The sequence below is a fragment of the Ictalurus furcatus genome, chromosome 2 (genome assembly GCF_023375685.1).
Source record: "Ictalurus furcatus strain D&B chromosome 2, Billie_1.0, whole genome shotgun sequence".
Taxonomy (NCBI): Eukaryota; Metazoa; Chordata; class Actinopteri; order Siluriformes; family Ictaluridae; genus Ictalurus; species Ictalurus furcatus.
Genome location: NC_071256.1, coordinates 16,616,046 through 16,638,070, shown reverse-complemented (window position 1 = coordinate 16,638,070; position 22,025 = coordinate 16,616,046). Strand labels below are relative to the sequence as shown.

Sequence of the window (22,025 nt, the reverse complement as noted above, 5' to 3'; positions counted from 1 at the left end):
AAATCAGTCATCATAAGTGTGGCATAGGAATCTTGGGTTTTCTTTGCAAACACAATCTTTCTTATCTGAGCAAAATTAATTTAAAGACAACACGGGCCCATTGTACAGAAATACGGTGTGACAGCAGGACTAGCTAAGCTAGTTAAACTAGCATAAATTAGCAAAACTGTATCACACGACGCTAACTCTTTATATTAGTGCTAAAATTTTGCTGAATTTTGAACCGTACACGCTAACTCAGAGGACTAAATAGTAAATGATATGTTCCGTTTGCGTGTTTTAGTTGTTTAAAAAAGTAAACAAGTCGTAAAAGGAAACTTTTGTGTTCTCACGTTACATTGGCAGGTAAGGTGTAGGATAGGGCGCGAGTTGTGTAAATAAATTCTATAAAGAGATGCAGCCATCAAACGGAGGTTCCCGCATAAAACTGAACCGAAGTGCGTTCATGCTTGAGAAAGACTCGGTGCCGAAACGACGACGCCTTTCCAGGTCGTCGGGGTCGGAGTGCACCGACCCGACCGGATCAAAGGTATCCACTGCACGTGCAGGTTCTGCGCCTCGTGAACCGTCCCGCGCTGCACCAGGACCGCAGGACGCGCATCATCACATACCGTCACACATTACAGGCTACGACCAAGGGGTTCTGGCGTCCCATACATCGGTACGTCCGAGCGAAGAGAAGCTCGAGCCGAGTCGGGCTTCTTGCACGCTCAGGGACGGCAGAAATAATAAGAACAGTGCGACGCCACGCAAACAAGTCCGCTGCCATTTGCACCTGGCGCTGCGTTTTTGCGGCAGTCAGAAGTCCGCGACGGAGGGCAAGCAGAGCGTGTCGTGCACTGTGTCGCATTTTGTAAACGGAGACGTGCGAGTCCAGACGTCTAGCTCGAGCGGGGATGCGATCGAGCCGCATGCGGGATCTGCGGGAATGTCAGTAGCTAATCAGGGTGTGAGCAAGTCCGGGGTTAAAACGGACAAAATACAACTAGGGGCTCCTGAGAAGAAAGATGGACAAGATGCTCATCTAAGACCAAGTAAGAATAGATTAAAGACTTGTTTTCTTTGTGTGTGTGTGAGTAGATGTTTGTTGTTGGACTTGTTGAAGTGTTGAACCACACTCATACATAGAGTGGTACCATCAAGGGGACATGATTTGTACGTCTACCTGGCAAAGTATCATGTGGTGTAATTAGTTTTTAGAGTAAAGTTTTAAAAGGCACATTGCTGGTACACTATGTTTGAAATTCCTAGTGAAAGGTACAACCTCAGCAAGAAGGAAAAGTACAGTTTGGTGCTTTTAATTCTTGGGGTGGAGGTGCACTTAGAATTGATCTTTGATCTACGAAAGTGCACATGTACCTTTTTAGGGTGCTTTCTAGGGCTAGATATTGCAACCAATTTGGCGGTTTTATTCCTATATATGGTTTCGATTCAAATTCGATCCAATATCGATTCGTTATCAATATTTCATTTAAAATGTTAGTTTTGCAGGCACGGAATCCATGTTTTAATATAAATGCTGGTAACTGAAACCCTCCTACTTGGCTACATTACTGAAATACACATTTACGTTACCAATGAGACCTGCACAATTATGTTTCATTACTTTTTACTTTTACTTTGAGTAACATTGTAACAAGAAATCATAAATATGTGCATACAATGCACACAAGGTAAGCACAAATGGCACGTAATTGTAAAAAAAATAACTAAATAAAAACATTGTAAAAGTGCAACAGTGAAATTCATTAACAATTTGAAACGTGTTTAAGAAATAAAACCGTTTTCAAAATTCAAAACGTGAAAGAATCTGGAGATTATCTGTAGTGCTCCTCGTCCTGAAGGAGCACTATAGATAATATTCACATCCTCTCAAGTAAATCACACGCATTAAGAATCGATTTAGGGATTTCCCAAATCCGTATCATTTCGTTAAATTGCTGATCGAATAAAAACGGAGAATTGCTATTTTTTACCTAGCCCTAGTGCTTTTACACCTGGTTGTCAGTCCACCCAGTCTGAATATGAGCGAAATTGGTACTTTTGCTTCATTTGCTATTTGGTTTGTTTTTTCATCCACACTGCACATAGTTAATTGAGCAACAAAAAGTTGTCAGAGCTTGTACGTTCATCAGTCTGAATTATCCTCATTGAAAAAAATGATAAGCAAACTTTATGCATATAAAATCTCAAAGATTACCTGAGCACAGAGAGCATGGAACCGGTGCTAAAGGATTAGGTAATCTGTATAAACAACTTTTTCTTTTGCGTGCCACATCCAGCTTTAATTTTCTCTTTTTGTTTGTCGGACCAAATATTCAGAACATGTGGCATTTCTGTTGCGCTACAGTGGTAGTTCAGTGGTTAAGAAGTTAGACTACTGATCAGAAGCTTGTAAGTTCAAGTCCTAATACTGCCAACCTTCCACTGTCAGGCCTTGAGTAAGGCCCTTAACCCTCAACTGCTTTTTTTTTTTTTTTTTTTTTTTTACTTTATTAAAATATTACAGTCCATATAAGTACATTTTTAAAGACAAATAAATTGTATACTGTAGTAAATTGTGTGCTGTAGTTCACATTTTGGCCTTGACCATGATTTAATTTTTTGTTGATGGAGCTGGGTGGACAGTGCACACTCAGCTCAAATCATCCAAGCCCAACTATATCACCCAAAACCATGTGGCAAAATGTGTTATGATCGAAGGAGACCAATTCCAAAAGGTATAATAATTTAAAACGGTATGTTTGGTGCAAAAACCCCCCAAAAAACTAAAAGAACACCATACCCATGGTGCAGCATGGTGGTAACAGCATCATGCTTTAGGGCTGCTTTTTTTTCCAGACAGATCTGGGATTTTTATCAAGGTGGAGGAAATCATGAATATCTAAAAGTAAGTCGGTTTTAGTGCAAAACTTTCAGGTGTCTGCTAGTAAGCTGAAGATTAAAAGTAATTTCACCTTTCAGCACAACAGGAACTCAAAGCATACATCCAAATTAACAAAGGAATGACTAAAGATAAAAGTTTTTGAATGGCCTAGCCAGGCAGAGCCCAGACCTGAATTCAACTAAAAACCTGTGGGGTGACCTGAAGTGGGATCTGCACAGGAGATGCCCTTACAATATAATGGCTCTTGGAATGTTTTTGCAAGATAGAGTGGGAAAATATTGCCAAGTCAAGATTTAACATGCTGATAAACTCTTAGCCTAAAATAGGCGTAATAAAATCAAAATGTATGTCAACAAAGTATTTAGGGTGGAACACACATTTGCAACTAGGATATTGTAAGGACCCCCCCCCCCCCATTTTACCTAAAAAAAGAAAAAGCTTGTTTTTCACTCAATTGTTATATTGTAATTTCACATTGAGGGTGGAAAAAGTTCTGACATGACTTATCTTAGTTTCATTTTTTTACATCATATAAACCTGCCATTTTAACAGCGGTGTGGAAACTTTTTATAATCATTGTACATCCACTATTAAGAGAGTACTACATCATAATGGCGTGCAAGGAAGAAGCCCCTGTTCTAAGACTTTCATTAAAAGTCAGATTTAAGTTTGCAGGTGATTACCAGCCTTTTGGAGGAGTGTTATATCTAAATAATCCTCTTTTATACTGAAGCCAAACCTCAGGACATCAACCAGAAACTTAAAATTTGCTTGCAATTGGAGCTTCCAGCCAGACAACGAACTTAATCCTATTTCCAAAGCTGTAAGTATTGGAATGGCCATCACAAACCCTGCCCTGAATCCTACAGAAAATTTGTGGACTGAACAGAAAAGGCATCTTGTTAGATCAGTGTTTTAGCTACTGGTGAAGTGGAGAGTGAGCTGTGAGTGGCTACTAATTATTCAAGCACAGATCAGTTATAAACAGTCTGAGGCAAATCTTAGTACATTCAAAGTATTCCCTCCTATCATTGGAAATGCTATTTTATAATGACCTCTTATGAAAATAAAGTAGATACATTAATTCACTTAACACAGGATATGTATGGTAACATGAAATGTGTGGAATTGGGGAAAAATTTTGTTTGAATATCTTTAGCCAAGGAGTATGTAAACCTTTGTCCTCAACTGTACATGGGTGCTTGTCAGTATACCTGGACACAGGATCACATAGGTTTGGGTACCAATAGGAGTTTGCTGCCTTCATGGCAAAGGTGTAGTAAAGTATTCTAGATTTTATGACAGTGGTGCAAATTACATTTATTTTCTAAATCTGATTTTTGCACTGAGTATTTGCCTCTAAATGCATGACATTTACATTCATATTTACAGAGTAGTGTGGAGCAGGTGAAAATTAGTTGGTTAGAGCACTACCAACAGGGATCATTTGCTGTGGCTTGTATTTTGTGTATGCACAGCATTCAGTCACAGTTCTGAATGTATTTGTTGCAGATGACTGTGACAAAAGTAATATTTTGTAAACCATGAAAAGAGAAGGCCCACTTTGTTGTTTCAGGTCAGGTTAACCTGCGTTCCATGGAACGTTAACATGCACATTGCTATGTCACATACTCGTTTACTGGCAAACGTCACACTCCAACATACCTATGTGCCACTATAATAGACTACTGGGCTGTCTTTACCCCATAAGGCAGGGGTTCCCAAACTTTTCCAGGGCAAGGCCCCCCAAGATGTCTTTAAAACACATTAAAAATACAGACTTCTGAATATATCCCCCTTTTTTTTTTTTTTATTAATAATTACATCTTGCATCATTACATTACATTAGGAATTGAGTGTGTGTGTGTGGTTGTCTGAGAGTGAGAAAGAGAAAACTAGTGGGAAATACTAGTGGGAGGGATGGGCTTGGTGGCTCCGACCAAATTGTTGAGGCCCTCTGGGCGCCCCCTGGCGGCCCCCCCACTTTGAAAACCACTGCCATAAGGTACTCTAACACTGCTCTAAACCACTGTTAAACTTGTATTATAACTGTTTTGTTTCATATACAGGGTTGCCTTGAGTTTGGTGGTGGATATAGGTTGTAAAGGACGACTGAGTGTACATCAAATCTTTATCTATTCCCCGATGACTTTCTGTCTCTTATTTCAGATTTTAATAGGAAAGCTGGGCTGAGGAAACACTTTGGTTCAATCTCAAGACTTGGTTCAGGGAGACAAGTCAAACGATCTGTTAAAAACGCATGCTGTGCCTTGTGTGGTGATGTAAAATATACCCCTCCTGCTCGTAAAAAACTAGCTCATGCCTATACAGCCAGATCAAGGCACCCGAGCTGGCCAGGAAGGCTGGAACAGCCCATTGTTCATCCTGTGGCTAAGATGACAGCCAGGCTGATTATCTGGTTCAGGAGGCACCTCAAGGTGAAACTCTGTGATGTAGCCCATGTGTTTGATGTGACCTCACGTGACTTCTCGTGCATTTTGCCAGCGGTGCTGCTGCAAAAGAGGAAGCATAAAAGAGTGAAATGCTTCACCAATGAATTCAGGTCACTGATGCGCCTTGATCCGCAAGGCAATGGGAAATGTGGGAAGTGGATTGGCAGCCAATCCTGGGAGGTCTGTACTCCAACCAATAGCTGTGCTTCTCTCTCATCAGGTAATCAAGTTTTGGGATTTTCTGTTGGCGAGCACATTTTGGACATAGCAGAAGATATTGAGGGGTGGTCTGAGTCTTCAGATAAACAGGTTTTGAGGATGCCAGACTGTGAGAAAATGAAACTGTCCTCTATTGAGGGGACTGCATGTGTACCTTTAAAACATGGGGAGGTTCAGCATTGCGTTGAGACTGCTGGTTATATGGCAGAAGATTCAAGAGCATCTTCTGAAATTCAGGAGGGCAAAGCTGCCCCAGTACACCGTGTGCCCCCTTTGTTACTACGACGTGTTCATGCCCACAATGGTTTTGCTTCTTCCCAGCGCTTTCAACATGTGGATTTAGCTGACAACTTTACAGTTAGTGAGGCAGACACAAATGACAATAGTCTGGTGGAGAATGGCTTGAATGATAGTTCAGAGGTGGATGTTAACTCTCCTGATTGTTTCTCCTGCCAGAGAACCACTGCTTATATGGTGTGGCCCCGCTTGTCCTGTGCCCGCACTTACAGGTCTTGGCCCTTTCCCAGACATGGGCCTCCTTGTGAAATGAAGTCATCAGTCCGGACTGGCCCTCGATGGATTGCGACCACAGAGGCTTCAGAAGGCAAAAAAAATGTGATCAATAACATACACATAGGTTTCAGTACAAGTTCTGAATGCACAGTTGGGAAGAACATGAAAGAAAGCCTTATAGGTTTTGAACCACACAAAGGGAGCGTTCAAAATAGCCAAGGGCAAGAAAAGTCTACAGCACAGTGGGAGAGGGTGCAGGCCCCTCCAACTTTTGAGGAAACTTCAAAAGACCAATCAAAATGCCAGAAAAATCCCGGGAAAGCTTCAGTTAGTAGTGAGGGGGAACACTTCAAGCATTCCTGCAATGTATTTCAGCAGGACCCACCTAGTCTTGGTTCTGTACATGAAATTGATTCTCAGACTTCCCCAGAAGTTATGAATAGTGAGATGCTAAATGTGATTTCTGCTGGGTCGAGCAGTGCTGTGGACACCAAGTCTGTTGATCTTGGCGATTACTCCATGAATGGGACACAGAGTTCCATGTCGAGTAAGTGTTCTGAGGATAATGAGAATGGTACAGAGGCTACAACCTTCCATCTTCCAGATCCCCTTCCAGACCTCCAACGAAGTGCTTCTCAAACTTTGTCATGTATTGTACATTCGAGAGAAGAACCACTGACCCACACTGTGCTGGTACGTTCCAATGTGGAACCAAAGCACCCTTCCTCACTGATGGTACATCACGAAGAGGAGGAGAAATCTGATACTGATATTGAGAATAGACGGCAATGTAGCCTGAATATTTTGCACACCAAAACTGCTGACCAAAACACTTCTTCCCCAAGATGCACTGGAGGCAGTAGCTGGGACACACCCTTTAAAACCATGAAAAACGGAGGTTCCTTTTCCTCTAATGTGGAAGATATCAGTAGCCTGTCTCCTGCCGAAAGACCTGAGGAGGGTGATGCAGAATGTTTATTGCTACAGGACAAGATGTGTAAGATTGGCAAGGCAAACAGAAGTCCTCTCTATGCCCCAAAGGGATCAGTGGTTACTAGTACCGACCTGGATGTTGTCCGAGCTTATGAAGACGATGCCATTGTGCTTGATGTCATTCAAGATGACCCAGATCTCTTTGGGGACATTATGGGTACAGCAGGAAATTTAGCCTCAAACTCTAATCCAGTTCAGAGAGGAAAGAACATGTGCATGCAGACTGACCAGACAACCTTAGCCAGAAAACCCAACAGGATAGTCTGGGGCTTAAAGTCAGAAAGGTATGTGGGTCTGTGTAAGCAGGCACATTTCTTGTATTTCATGAACTTAGTATTTTAAGGTTCAGTCTGGTTGAGCATCAGGTTTTATCATCTAGCTAGCAACACTTTAATGCAGACATAGAGTTGCAAACAAAATTATTCAACCCCCCCTTGCAAATCGGGTTTATTGTCAAAATGTACAGACTTTCAGCTGTTTGCAAGGAACAACTCGAACAAGAGCAATTGAAATAGTTCAATACAACAAATGCTTCAAGTGGTTTCCCCAAATTCAAATGAAAATGCAACTTCTAATGACTTCTCCAGTCTCAAAATTATTGAACCCTCTGAATAGAATCCCACACAACAGCACAAATATGCAAAACGGGTGTTGTCTCAAGCACACCTGGTGCAACTAATGAAGGGCTTCATCTAATTTTTTATTAGGGGGAAAAAAGATGACTGCTCTTTTGGCGTATTTTCATGTTCCACTGTGTTTAAAAAAAAAAAAAAAAAATGGCACCTATGCAAAATGTGTAACGGTTAGAAGGTCTGAAATGATCATTTAAATATTTATTTATTTCCATCTTGCCTTGCCATTCCTTCGTGCCTCACAGTTTTGTGTACCTCTGCTTTAAGGTTGCTTGAAATTTATATAATCAACATTTTCAGGTAATAATAATGTGGATTTTTAATAATGGCCAAATACAAATAGAACATTATTATTCTCCAATCTATCTGTTATTATTCTCCAATCTATTTGGTTCTATTTGGCTTTTTCTTACAAAACAATAAATGGTATAACTCCGAGAAATACATTTTAGTAACATTTTTAATACACATACTTATTGGTAATACTTTTGAAGCTTTATTTTAAAATATATATATTTTCTATGAAAATACGGAACGTATTTAACTCCTGGAAAACTGAAGTCGTTCCTAAGCAAGACCAGTGAATATGATAGACCAATTCATATGGACACTTCTTGTCTGCTCTTCTGTGTGTGAATAGAACACTTGGCCACATCTACATTAGAACCTTAAATATAACTATAATACCACTGTGCTATTGAAGCGTATTAAATGTATAATAATAGAACATTATCCCATGATGATTGTTTATCTGATGAACTCATTTTGGACAAAATCAGACAGAACCTTATGATTTTGAGTTTATGATTAGCTTTTATTTGAATGGCTCTTGAATATTTTAATAAATCTTGAATAGTTTATATTTCTCATAATGTCCCAGGAAAAATGTCCAGACTGCTGGTGATGCCCATGTGGAGACTCCTGTTGGTTTTTGCAGAGGTCTGTGATCCTTAAGTGTTTCCAGTTAGTTTGAATATAACACTGGTGTACTACTCCAGTCTTGGTAGGATGGAATCTAGCACATTGTGGCGATTTCCCTCCTGGACTGGAGTTTTACAGCATTACAATCTAAGATTTATGATTTACATGAGGCAAAAATTAAGATGTATTAAAGAGTTGTAGGCTGCAATAGAAAATACTGGTGCTGGATATTTAGAAACACAAATTGGGTTGTGTCTTTCCTCAATCACACAGGGGATGTGAATGAACTGGCTAAGGGCTCTAAAAGTCAGCTGGCTTTTGGTAGGAAGTGGGCCCCAGTTAACCCAATAGTCAAGCCAGAACAGGTCAGTTCAAGGTGGTACAGGTGCAGCAGCCACATTATTTATCCTTTTTTTTTTTTTTTTTTTTTTTGCATATAAAGAGCTGGTATTCTGAAGATCAGCAGATTACAAATGCTTGTAATGGTGTAAATCTTTTTTTTCCAGATAGTTCCAGATAGTAATAATAACCTGGATATGAAAGAAAGTACTGATATGAATGTCAGCACAGTGAATACTGGATCAACATGGCTGGTGGACGACGCACGCAACAATGGTGAGTCCTCAGAATGCTGTGAATAATCACATGCCATGGGTATCCATAGACACACATTCCTATATACAACTTCTATCCAGATCCTTTCAAACCTTTGCTTGGCTAGCATCACATGCTGTTTCTATATACATTTAGATTATGTCATAAAATAATGCTATATAATGCAACCTTGGATGCCAATGTTGCAGACATCTGATACCTTACCCATGACATGTAACCAAAAACCTTGGATGTATTTCAACACAAAATAATGGGTAGCAATTTTGAAAGTTATTTCATTATTATTATTATTATTTTTTAATTTATCTTGGGAATACTTATAAACACCTTGTCCATCCCTTCACAGATGTGTAGATGTGTAATGTAGTGTTTTTCATCACATTAAATACAATGCCATATGTCATTATTTGTGCAGTTCACACTACTGCTGGGAAAGATATCAACGTTGTGAGACCGTCTTCTGTGAGTAACCAGTCCACTAAAGAAAAAATACTGTGTGCTGATTTAAAATACATTTGTGCAGGAATCTCTGAATCTGGTACTCTCTCTCTTTTACCAGTATTGCTGGTACTACTTCAATGAACGTTACTCATGTGTGCGGAATAATGTGTGCTGGTTCCTTCATGTGCCCAAGGACAATGATGAAAAGGTGTGTGTTCGAATGAAAGGGTTAATAACAGTAAGATTGTATAACCAATTGATCCCTAAGATAATCTGCTTGTTTCTGGTGCAGTTTTGCATGGATATTATACAGAAGTTTTGTCGTGTTGGAAGTCCTCCTATTGTCAAGCGAGCAGGTAAGAGATGAGCACTATTAAAGCTGTTTGCACAATGGGACAGAATCTTGCTTTGACATACTGCCTGAGCTCATAAAAGATTTGATTTCAAACACATCAACACACACTGATGCTCTGCAAATGAATCATAACATGGGAGTAATAGTCTACGTCTAGTTGTTTATTCGTGGTCTGTTGATTCAGGAAAAAGATAACTGTAATGTATATAGAGCAGAGCACTGAAGCATCACATTGTGATTTCACAGGGGGTTAAAGTTGAATAAATGCACATATTTTAAATCTTTAAAATGTATGTGAAGGTTCAGTTGTGATGTTTTGTGCCAGGTCTGCCAAGAATAATTGGCTATTTTCCCCCCAACATCTATTAGGAACACTGTGTTTTTTGTATGTCTGAAACTTATGCTCCAGTTTGATAAAGAGGTCATCAGTCTTTCTCACTATCCCTTTGTCTGTCTCCAGTGGAGATTTTTATTGCTTATTATGGGACCAATTCTCCTGGTGCGTGTTTCAGTCAGAACATCGTCAACCAGTTGCTCTCATCTCTGCTCAGCCTGGCACTGCTCTGGGACCTGCTGTCAGTCATCAACACGCTCCTCACACACAAGAGAATGGTATGGAGTATGGGTGAGGGCACTCTGTAAATGAGAATGTAAATGACATACTTGCTGGTAATGGCACTTATTCCCAAATTAACAGTTAAGAATGTTATTTAACTGTGAAACTGGGAATTAATTAGACAAGTTTAAAGGAATTCTCTGTTTTTGTATAAAACCATCACTGGCTAATTTTTTAGAATGAGCAATATCATGTGCAGTGTCTCTTTCTTGCCTAACAGTCTTGACAATATGAACAATATAAAAATGTTTGAAAGTAGCTCCTGATCGTGTGTGTGTGTGTGTGTGTGTGTGTGTGTGTGTTCAGCCTCCTGTTCAGTTTGTGATGGCTCTTTATGAACATGTTCGTGAAAGAGGAATCCTAAATTTTGTACCGGAGCTCCTACATCTCACCTCAAAGGTGAATTACACACATGCATTTCATCAACATTCATTCATCACATTTCATCAGTGTGGTGTTAAGCAAAGGCGACTGTAGTGTAATTCAGCTCAGTTGCATCCAATTGCATTTTGTGTGCATTTTTAAAATCCGTACACTAGCACAGGGTATTGTAAAGGTATCGTACCGGACGAAGTAGACACATAGCTATTAACATAATGGTAAATATATTTGTATAACTTCACAGATTGATAAATTGTATATAAAATGGAAAAAAATCCATGTTCTAGAAAAAAGATCTAGATTTTAGAATTCCGACTTGATAAAAAAAACAAAATGTAATAGTGAGGTTCTCTGCAGCTAGAAAAGCCTCCATGATTGTATACATAGCTGAATATGTTTACACAGCAGTCAAACAAACTTAACAGAATATCAACTGATGCCGCCATCATAATCAACTTGAGGCTAGAATCGAGTTGTCTGCAACTAATATACCAACAAAGCATTGCCATCAAGGGGTAAACAAATTAATATGACTACCAGGAGGCAGATTCCGACAGCCATGCGGGGGGGGCTGGCAGGACATGGATATATGTTCTGTACTGCTGGCGCTCCTGTTTGGCTAAACCAGCCTTTGGAGAAGTGGTGAGACAGTATTGATGCTGTTCATGTGTGTATGTACAGATTACAGAGGTGGGGTGTGTGTTCAGTGTTGAGCAGTGCGAGATGATGCAGCTTCATCTCGAGTCTTTGCACTTACCCAGACATCAAATGGACATTTTCTGTGCAGTAAAATGCAGGTGGGTCTTTTCTACACATTTGCCTATTTAATGTTGTTTTAAATTGTAAACGTACTTAAATTTCAAATGTAAGTTGTATTCATTTTGCTGAATTAAACCACAGCTGAAATAATGACAAACCGTAACCCTTCCGTTGCTTTTCCCATTAAAGCAGTGTTAATCAGTCACAAAACCATAATTTTATAAATATCCTATTCAGTGTCATCAGGTTTTAAAAGCTGTATCATCATTTATATCTATGATGTGCTAAAAACTAAACATACAGATGCATTTATACAGTATCTCACAAAAGTGAGTACACCCCTCACATTTTTGTAAATATTTGATTATATCTTTTCATGTGACAACACTGAAGAAATGACACCTTGCTACAATGTAAAGTAGTGAGTGTACAGCTTGTATAACAGTGTAAATTTGCTGTCCCCTCAAAATAACTCAACACACAGCCATTAATGTCTAAACCGCTGGCAACAAAAGTGAGTACACCCCTAAGTGAAAATGTCCAAATTGGGCCCAATTAGCCATTTTCCCTCCTCGGTGTCATGTGACTTGTTAGTGTTACAAGGTCTCAGGTGTGAATGGGGAGCAGGTGTGTTAAATTTGGTGTCATCACTCTCACACTCCCTCATACTGGTCACTGGAAGTTCAACATGGCACCTCATGGCAAAGAACTCTCTGAGGATCTGAAAAAAAAGAATTGTTGCTCTACATAAAGATGGCCTAGGCTATAAGAAGATTGCCAAGACCCTGACACTTAGCTGTAGCACGGTAGCCAAGACCATACAGCGGTTTAACAGGACAGGTTCCACTCAGAACAGGCCTCGCCATGGTCGACCAAAGAAGTTGAGTGCACATGCTCAGCATCATATCCAGAGGTTGTCTTTGGGAAATAGACGTATTAGTGCTGCCAGCATTGCTGCAGAGGTTGAAGGGGTGGGGGGTCAGCCTGTCAGTGCTCAGACCATATGCCGCACACTGCATCAAATTGGTCTGCATGGCTGTCATCCCAGAAGGAAGCCTCTTCTAAAGATGATGCACAAGAAAGCCCGCAAACAGTTTGCTGAAGACAAGCAGACTAAGGACATGGATTACTGGAACCATGTCCTGTGGTCTGATGAGACCAAGATAAACTTAATTGGTTCAAATGGTGTCAAGCGTGTGTGGCGGCAACCAGGTGAGGAGTACAAAGACAAGTGTGTCTTGACTACAGTCAAGCATGGTGGTGGGAGTGTCATGGACTGGGGCTGCATGAGTGCTGCCGGCACTGTGGAGCTACAGTTCATTGAGGGAACCATGAATGCCAACATGTACTGTAACATACTGAAGCAGAGCATGATCAGTATGCAGTATTCCAGCATGATAACGACCCCAAACACACATCCAAGACGACCACTGCCTTGCTAAAGAAGCTGAGGGTGAAGGTGATGGACTGGCCATTCATGTCTCTAGACCTAAACCCTATTGAGCATCTGCGGGGCATCCTCAAACAGAAGGTGGAGGAACACAATGTCTCTAACATCCACCAGCCCCGTGATGTCGTCATGGAGGCATGGAAGAGGACTCCTGAGGCAACCTGTGAAGCTCTGGTGAACTCCATGCCCAAGAGAGTTAAGGTAGTGCTGGAAAATGATGGTCATATGGACATTTTCACTTAGGGGTGTACTCACTTTTGTTGCCAGTGGTTTAGACATTAATGGCTGTGTGTTGAGTTATTTTGAGGGGACAGCAAATTTACACTGTTACACAAGCTGTACACTCACTACTTTACATTGTAGCAAAGTGTCATTTCTTCAGTGTTGTCACATGAAAAGATATAATCAAATATTTACAAAAATGTGAGGGGTGTACTCACTTTTGTGAGATACTGTATTACCATGCTTACACACCACCCTATTCAAACACCGTGTGTGTGTGTGTAGGGCTCTGGCCACTAACCCACACACTGCTGAACTGTCGGAGTTGGCCCAGTCTGTAGTCCAAGTGGAGGTGAGACACAATATACACAATTTCCTGTTTTGTTGATAAACTGTACAAAAAAAGTATTTTATTTACCCTGTAATGAGATCATGCAAACTGTTAAACGTGCTGCATAAACTAAATTCTGCTATTAAGGTTCAACATTTTTGTGTGTGTGTGTAGCTGTGTAAGCAACAAGAGGACTGGCCTGCTCTGGCACACATGTTCTGCACTGTGTGTTGTGGTCGTCACAGTGCAGGAGAACTGTCAAGGTTCTGCTGCTGTGTCACCATGGCGCTGCTGAAAGAGCCTAAAGACAAACTGACTCTGCCTTATGAAATATTTGCTGAGTCAGGTACACGCAACTGCTTATCACATGTCAATCACATTATCACATAGCAGTTCAGCAGAACTTAACTTGATGAAGTTGGAATGTGTGGAATTGTATTCAATCAATTTTGATGAGAGACTCTATCTTCTGATCTGTTGTCTTATATTCATCTTTTGATCTCAAACCCCAATCTCTTCAGTGTAAAGTGCAAAAAAAGAAAAGAAAAGTTATTGGCCTTCCTGTTCCAATATTTTCTGAAGGGATTGTACAATATTAAATGCTGAAATTGATTTTACCATCTTATGATTTTTGTTGCTTATTTAAAGGCTCAATTTTCACTACTAATGCATTGTGTAGCATTTCTGCTAATGTACACTCTGTCTACGGAAGAATTAATGTTAAAATTAATTATAATCTGTGGTCTAGCTTTTCCACGCAGTTGAACAAATTATGTTATGCTTCTGTTATTTAAGCTTCTGGTTTTTAATTGTTTGTTTAAGTAAAGGAAAAGAATTCCCAGCACACATTCGACTGTTTAAAAAAAAAAAAAAAAAAAAGGTTTAAATATCAAATACAGTTATCGCATTATAATGTGCTTGATTGCTTGATTTCTTTACTACTCAAATAAATGTTCGCTACATGCACTTAGTTTTACTGTACACAGCTTTACATTTTCATATGCAACACCAACTACACATTTATATCAGACGTTTGTATGTCTAGTTTGTCAGGAAGTGCCATCAGACGAGATGGTTAAAAGCTTTTTGGGACGAATTGGAGTCTCACTGATGTTCAGCTATCACAGAACCCAAGACTGGACCAAGGTGTGTTTGTGCATGCAGATTAGTTCTCAAGCTAACATCTGCTTTATATAGTATGTACTATTTTGGCAAAAATTTAAAGGTTCTCATGAGAATAGGTGAATAGGTGTGTTAGAGCTTATGAAATATTAAACTGTACAGTACCACACTGGAACAGTAATATATCTCAACATTTAAAAAAAACAAACAAAGAAAGTAACTTGATTTTGGTTTGTCTGTGTCTGTGTAGGGTTTGAAGCTGTTGTGCGTGATGTCTAGATTGCAGGTGGAATTCACAATGCTCAAAGGGCTCTTTAGCAGTGAAAATGGAACATCTCGCTGTCAGCTTGTCACCATTGCAACAGAGTTCTTCATTAACAGCGGCAGCATAGAGGGAGCGCTGAATATGCTCAAAAGTAACTGCATACATTCAAATTGATGGTTCAGATGAGCCCTGGGCTGATTCTTTTACCTTTTCCATCGAATAACTGATCTCTGGATCAATCCTTAGATCCCTTGACTGATCGATCACTGGACCACTAACTAGCTCCAAGTGTATATATGTCTATATATTAGTAATATTTTCCCACTGTTTGATTTACGATTGTAGAAATAATGTATTTATTATCATTGACCCAAATGTCCCACAGTCTTCTGGTAATGTGTGTAGACCATCTGCTACTTACTGCTGCCATCTAGTGTAAACAAAAAAAAAGAGAAAGAAAAGAATTGTGCGCATGATAAAAGAAGACCTCTCTAACCTCTCAGGTGCTTGTTCATTGTTTTCTCGAGAAAATCTGAAGATTGGGCTACAGCTCTTCTCTTGCATGCGGTTCTCCAGCCAGTGCAGCTGATCCAACGTGCTATGTTAAATGGCCTTAATGTACGGTTCCCTCCGAAACTGTTGGAAGGACAATTCATTTGTTTTTTCTGTTCACTGAAGACGGTATTCTGGAATGCATCCCTTTCAGTTGCTGTAGTAGTAACCATAAAAATCTATAGAGCATAAGTCTTTTTGTAGCACCTCCCATGATTTTAGCCAATTTTTTTTAACCATCCAAGGCTCACAATTCCAGACCATTTGTCAACTTGACATTATTTTTATAACCATAAATCGGTGGGGAAAAAGGAATGAATATAAAGAAATAATCATGTGGCACATGGTTTAAGCAGACAAGTTTGAAAACGAGACAAATGCTCTGTTTTGTGTTTGTGTATGATTTCTAGCTAATGAATGGTTCGTGAGCTCAAGCACATGGCCGTGTGAGCAGGCAGACGTACAGAACCGCAGGAGAATACTGACTCTGCTCGCTGAGAAGACATCATACCGAGACACACTGGAGGTCCTTATTAACTTGCCTGGGCTCAGACAGCCAGTAGGTCAGTCATGAGACACCCACTTCATTCCTTGTTAGATTTCACATAAAAAAGTGCTGTTTTTTTTTTTTTGCTACTGTTGGATAATTTACTTTTCATGTTTAATATTGCTTTCATTATTTTGTTAATTTTATATAAGTGCATTTATATGGTAATGAAAATAGTTACGTTTGTCTACACAATATACAAGCATTCCATCTCGGTGCTGATTACAAGACTAGACTTTGGAATATGGCTGTGGAGAATCCATTCGGCCACGAGCATTAGTGAAGTCTGGTACCGATGTTAGGTTAGAAGGCTGGGCTCACCGTTGCTGTTCCAGTTCATCCCAGAAGTGATCAGTGAGCTGATGGTCATGAGCTGGATGGTCAGGTGTCCACGTACTTTTGTCAAATTGTTTATGTCCGAATAGAGGTGGACTGATGGTGGATTTTACAGATACAGAAAACTAACTTGGGCAGTACCTGCTGTTATCTGCGGAGATCCAGTGGTGGCCAAGTGGTTAAAGGCTGTGAGTTACTGATTAGATGGTCGGGAATTCAAGCTCCAGCACTGCCAAGCTATCACTGTTGGGCCCTTGGGCAAGGCCCTTAACCCTCACTTGCTCAGTTGTATAAATGAGAAAATGTAAGCCACTCTGGTTAAGGGCATCTGCCAAAATGCCATAAAAAAATGCCATAAAAAAATGCCATAAATGTACGTGCCGATAACCGATTAGATTTTAAAATTGATACTGAATGAAAACATAATTCTCAAAATATTGCTGAACTATATTACAATAATAAACAGTACTGACTGTACCATGAAAATGTACTGTACTTTTTAAAATGAATTAATTATATAAATATTAATATATTAACTGTTAATAATTATTAAAATAAATAAAAGATATACATCCTAACCAAACCAAAAAGTAACACTCCAAATAACAAATAAAAAAATGAAAAACCACTTTTACAATATTTGTCAATGGTTTTATTTCACCTCTAGAGGTCGCTCTCGTACTGTATAATGGCAGCGAACCCTCCCCAACATCTGCGGTGTGGATTTTTGCAGATAACCGATAGTTCCAGTATTTGACCTCTATGTCTGGAACCTACACAAATTTAATCTAAAAATACACAGAGTTTGTTTTTAAGTATTATCTGTATTATGTGATTTTGAAACCTGTGGTTTATATCTAAATTTGTTGTATGCCTGCTGCTTTAGATGGTGTTCAGATGAGCGAGTACAACACCATGTTTAACACACACCTTCGAAGGTGTGTGATGAACCAGGTGTTGCCGGTTGCTGCGGACACACTCGAATTCATGCTGACTCAGGGAATCCCACTGGAAACATCAGAACTTCAACACCTCATCCACAAACTAGGCAAACAGAACAGTTGGAGCCGTGCCAGGACTCTGTTCAAACGTGAGTCAGTCTGTGCTGATGTATTTATTTATTTTTTTCTTTTTCATTTGATCTTGTGACAACTTGTATTTCTCACCTCGGCTTTATACACGAATACAACTTGATGCTGTTTTCATGCTGAAACAGTCTTCCTGCTGCCTGTTAGGTGCTCATTTTGCAGGTTATTACTCTGAGGTTGTGTGTGAGAAGGATTGCTTGTCCCTGCCCTGCTGTCTCTCAGAGATTGAGATGACTCTGGCATTTGAGATGTTCATTGCCTGCATCTGTACAAGCCTTCACAATTCCAGTGATGCTTCCCAACCACTGCTTATCACACTCAAACGGTAAATGCTCAAACTGCATGCTGTTCCTCACATCTTAACAAATCTCATGGTCCTGGTTGTCTGATGCCCCTTGCAATGGTTACTCTTGATATTTTAGTTCCTGTTCGTTTCATTGTTTTGTGTTTAGTCTCAGGTTCCTACAAGAATAGTGGGATAAGAAAGCACGAAGAGAAAGAAGGTTTACCGTATCTTTATAATCATTCAGAAGAGATGATTGACGTTTCTTCTCATTTGTTTTATGGAATTCAGATTGTAAATTGCATTCTGTTTTTAATCACTAATATTGAAGAGTAAAGAAAAAAGAAAAGAAAGACCGATAAAGTAAAGAAATTGACAATTCACTCTAAATGGAAAAAATACTAGAAGTAACCTGAATGTATGGTTGAATTGTTCAGTGCTTGTGTTTTGTTCAGGTTTATTCTATTAATAAATGGTCAGTATGAAGGTTTATCCATTTCTGGAGTTCCAGTGTAGTAAAATTGCTCTTGGTCAAAGCTAGGGTGAATAGAATAGCTGTGCTATGCTGTGTTGTTCAGGTTGAGTTTTCAGGTTCTGAGAGATTGCTGAGGATTCACACAGCGGGAGAGAGTGGGAATTTGCATCACAGGAGTTGTGATAGCTTTTGGGGTTTTTATCATTTTTTTTTTTCTGAAGTGATTAACTGGTGTGCATATCCAAAGGGCATGGATGTAGTTGTTAGTATATTTAGTCTTACAATCCTTTATACTCAAATTGTTGACATTTGTCCTACCTCAAGTGGCACTCTAGTTGGATTTTTGTTTAGTTACTGTTGCCATCATACAGCACTGTATTAGACTTCCATTCTACTCTGTGTTGCTTGATTGTGTAAGGTGCATTCATTTTGCTGGCACTTTAGCAAACTGCCTAAAGAAGCAAAAAAGTGATGTATAGATTTGAATGTTAAAAGCCATGGACCTCTTAATAATGAAAAATAAAAGTGATGGAATTCATAGCACTGAAATATATTACTTAGAAAAAAAACACTACATCTGTATTTATGTGTTTTGAATTTCCTTAAAGTAGTGTTATCGGTGTTCAGCGATTCACATTTTTAAAATGAACGTTTTCTAAAAATATGTGCATCTGTATTTAAATTCCGTTGAACTAATCCAGTTTTCATATGTTTAACCATCCCAATTAAGTTTGCAATATTCACTTTGGGGAAAACATACACTGTATGACCCAAGGTTTGTCATCACCTGATAATCATACCCAAATTTTAGCTTCCCTCAACTTTTGCCACAAAGTTGGAAGCACGCAATTGTATAGGATGTCTTTGTGTGCTGTTCCATTATAGTTCCCCTTCACTGGAACCAAGGGGCCTAGCCCAAACATGGTTCTAGCAAGACAGTGCCCCTGTACACAAAGTGTGGTCCATAAAGATATTGTTTATCAAGGTTGGAGTGGAACTCAACAACACTGAACAACTTTGAGATGAACTAGAAGGCTAACTGCATCCCAGGCCTTCACGCCCGACACCAGTGCCTGATCTCACTAATGCTCTTGTGGCTGAATGAACACAACATTCTGAATAGTTTCTTATGACTCCGCCACTAGGTGGTAGAGGAGTTATGTTTTCAGGTTGTCCTTCTCTCAGTCTGAGATTCTCGATAGCTTGATATCTCAGTAACGACTATTTGAATGGGTGTAGGGTATATAAGCAATAACCACTGTAACCAACAGATGAACTGATTTATATTTTGGAATTGATCCTAACAAGCATATACTGATGATATATGCAATATAAGTCCAGTATTTGTTAGTGGAACTACCATAAGAATTTCAGTGTGTAATTGTACGTGTCAACCATGTCGATGACGAAGAAAACACTTTGACTAATAGAATTCAACTAATGCAAAATGCATATATTCAACTCTATCTCTCTATGACCTCTAAAGCACCTTGGCAATGTTCTGCAATTCAAAGGTATGGCACAGAATAATAATGATGATGATAATAATAATAATAAATAACTTTTATTTTATAGAGTGCCTTTAAAAGCAGATTCTCAAAGTGCTGAACACAAAATAAGCAGTACACAGAAAAAATAAAAATTATTTAAAAAATAAATAATAATAATAATAAAAGTAAACATCAGCAATCAAATGCCAGTTTAAAAAAGTATGTCTTGAGTTGAGCTTTTAAAAATGCCAAAGGTCTGAGCTTCCATAAGTTCAAGAGGAAGAGAGTTCCAAAGGGAAGGAGCATAGACAGAGAAAGCCCTGTCTCCCACAGATTTTAAACGGGTTTATGGAACAGTTAGCAAATTACACTGTGAGGAGTGCAGTCTGCAGTTCGGGGTATAAGGGGTTAACAAAGCAGATAAATAATGAGGGGCCAAGCCATGTAATGCTTTGTATGTCGGCATCATAATTTTAAAATTCGACACGGAACCTGACTGGGAGCCAGGAGTCAGTGCAAGGACTCCAAAACACGAGTAATATGATTGCATTTCCTGGTCCCAGTTAGGATCCTGGCGGTAGAGTTTTGTACATATTGGACTTTATTGATTGTGGATTTAGAAACTCCAGCTAAAAGGGTGTTCCAGTAATCTAGTCAAGTGACAACGAATGAGTTAATCAGTTTTTCAGCTACAGAGAAGTTTAGCATAGAGCACAATCTTGCTTTATTATCTCAGTTGAAAAAAGGATGCTTTAACAGTGCTCTGATCAAAAAAATCAAATGTAAGGCTGGTATCAAAAATTACTCCAAGGTTCCTAATTTTTACTTTGAGTCTCTAGAACAGAGCCATCAACAAACAGAGAAGCACTGATTTACTGGCAGTTTTCTGATGCAGTGTCTGTGTTTGTGTGTTTTAGGCGCACTGGGAATGAGGTGGCGATGGAGAGTTTGTATCTGGCAGCCGGAAGCCGCCTGCTTTCAGCAGCACTGATACCAAACCCCAAACTGAGCATTCGTTATACAGCTGTCAATCAGGAGCAGGAGCAGCTTTTTAAACTGGACCGAGGTTCTGCAGCGAAGTGGCTTTCACACAACCGCTGGGCTCAGGGGATGTGGCCAAGCTCTCAAACACACTCACACAAGCCAAAACTGCCTTTCAATAATTGTGATCCTGATGGTGTGAACATGTCAAGTCAACTCTGAAAGACCTTCCGAGGTAAACTGATTGTCACGACATACAGCTACTGCAAACTATTGTTCTTACAGACTGATCTGCAGTGAATTATTTAAAATGAAGTTCTTGAATATAGAAAAATAATTGGCTTGGGTAAAATGGACTGATTTGTGTGCTCAGGAATAAAGAGTGTTTTGGATGTGTTTTTTCACTGTGAGAGGATTTGGTTTACTTTTTTCTTTTTTTTCTTGGCCCTGCGTTTTAAATTTATTTTGTTATTGAATGTCTTCTTTCATAATGTTAGTAATACAAAACCACTTAGCAAATGAGCCTCAACACTACAGTTTATGCTGTACAAGAAACTCAGCTTTTGGCACTTACTTTGCATATGCTTGGAATTAGATTGATCTTTTGATGTTTTTTGTTGTTGTGTGCAGCAGTTTGTTTTATAGTTAACTATTCAAATAGAAAAATGCCCATTTTAGAAATGATGGATGAAAGGTTTGAGACATGTGTGAAGTCTGTCTTTTGTGCATTTTCAAAGACTGCAGTTTCAGTTTGTTCTGTTTTCAAATAGTTATAAATATTTGAAAATAAATAAGTGAAATAATTCATTCTTATGCATGTCAAAGACAATAAGAAGAAAGTTATTGACGTAAACAGTTTAGATTGGAGACATTTGAGCCAGTACTCGAGTTTTTACAAATGACATTGTAGCGAACATTCTACAGGTTGACCCTTGTAGCACACTGTAAAGTCATCCATCAGGTTCTTAAGCTTGAGGCACCTCATCTTGAGTAGAAAAATAGAGTTCTGTCACATGGTCACCACGCAACTATCTTGCAATCAGTGTATGTGCGATGAGCCTATTTCCATGGCATACAGTTCACTCAGCCCTTTGCTGA

General features: G+C 39.3%; 1 protein-coding gene across 3 annotated transcripts; it reads left to right on the top strand.

The window, feature by feature from the left end:
• Positions 1–8,534: 8,534 nt before the first annotated feature.
• topaz1 (testis and ovary specific TOPAZ 1) lies at positions 8,535–21,331 on the top strand. Of its 3 annotated transcripts, XM_053650974.1 has the most exons (12): positions 8,535–8,636; positions 8,892–10,641; positions 10,952–11,044; positions 11,708–11,823; positions 13,743–13,809; positions 13,963–14,134; positions 14,834–14,934; positions 15,161–15,326; positions 16,138–16,290; positions 17,497–17,700; positions 17,846–18,023; positions 20,864–21,331. In XM_053650974.1, exons 2-12 carry the CDS (start codon positions 10,639–10,641, stop codon positions 21,147–21,149), a joined length of 1,539 nt encoding a protein of 512 aa, XP_053506949.1. In that variant the 5' UTR covers positions 8,535–8,636; positions 8,892–10,638; the 3' UTR covers positions 21,150–21,331. The 3 variants fall into 3 exon arrangements, with proteins under 3 accessions (XP_053506949.1, XP_053506965.1, XP_053506957.1); XM_053650990.1 differs by lacking the exon at positions 17,846–18,023 and having other exon boundaries at positions 8,535–10,641; positions 20,864–21,073; XM_053650982.1 differs by lacking the exons at positions 8,535–8,636; positions 8,892–10,641; positions 10,952–11,044 and adding an exon at positions 11,285–11,541.
• The last annotated feature ends 694 nt before the right edge of the window (positions 21,332–22,025 follow it).

Bases quoted from the DNA above. Each gene is read 5' to 3' on its own strand.
- topaz1 (XM_053650974.1), top strand. The intron at 13,810-13,962 runs GTGAGACACAAT...GTGTGTGTGTAG, and splicing joins AGTCTGTAGTCCAAGTGGAG to CTGTGTAAGCAACAAGAGGA. The intron at 14,935-15,160 runs GTGTGTTTGTGC...GTGTCTGTGTAG, and splicing joins GAACCCAAGACTGGACCAAG to GGTTTGAAGCTGTTGTGCGT.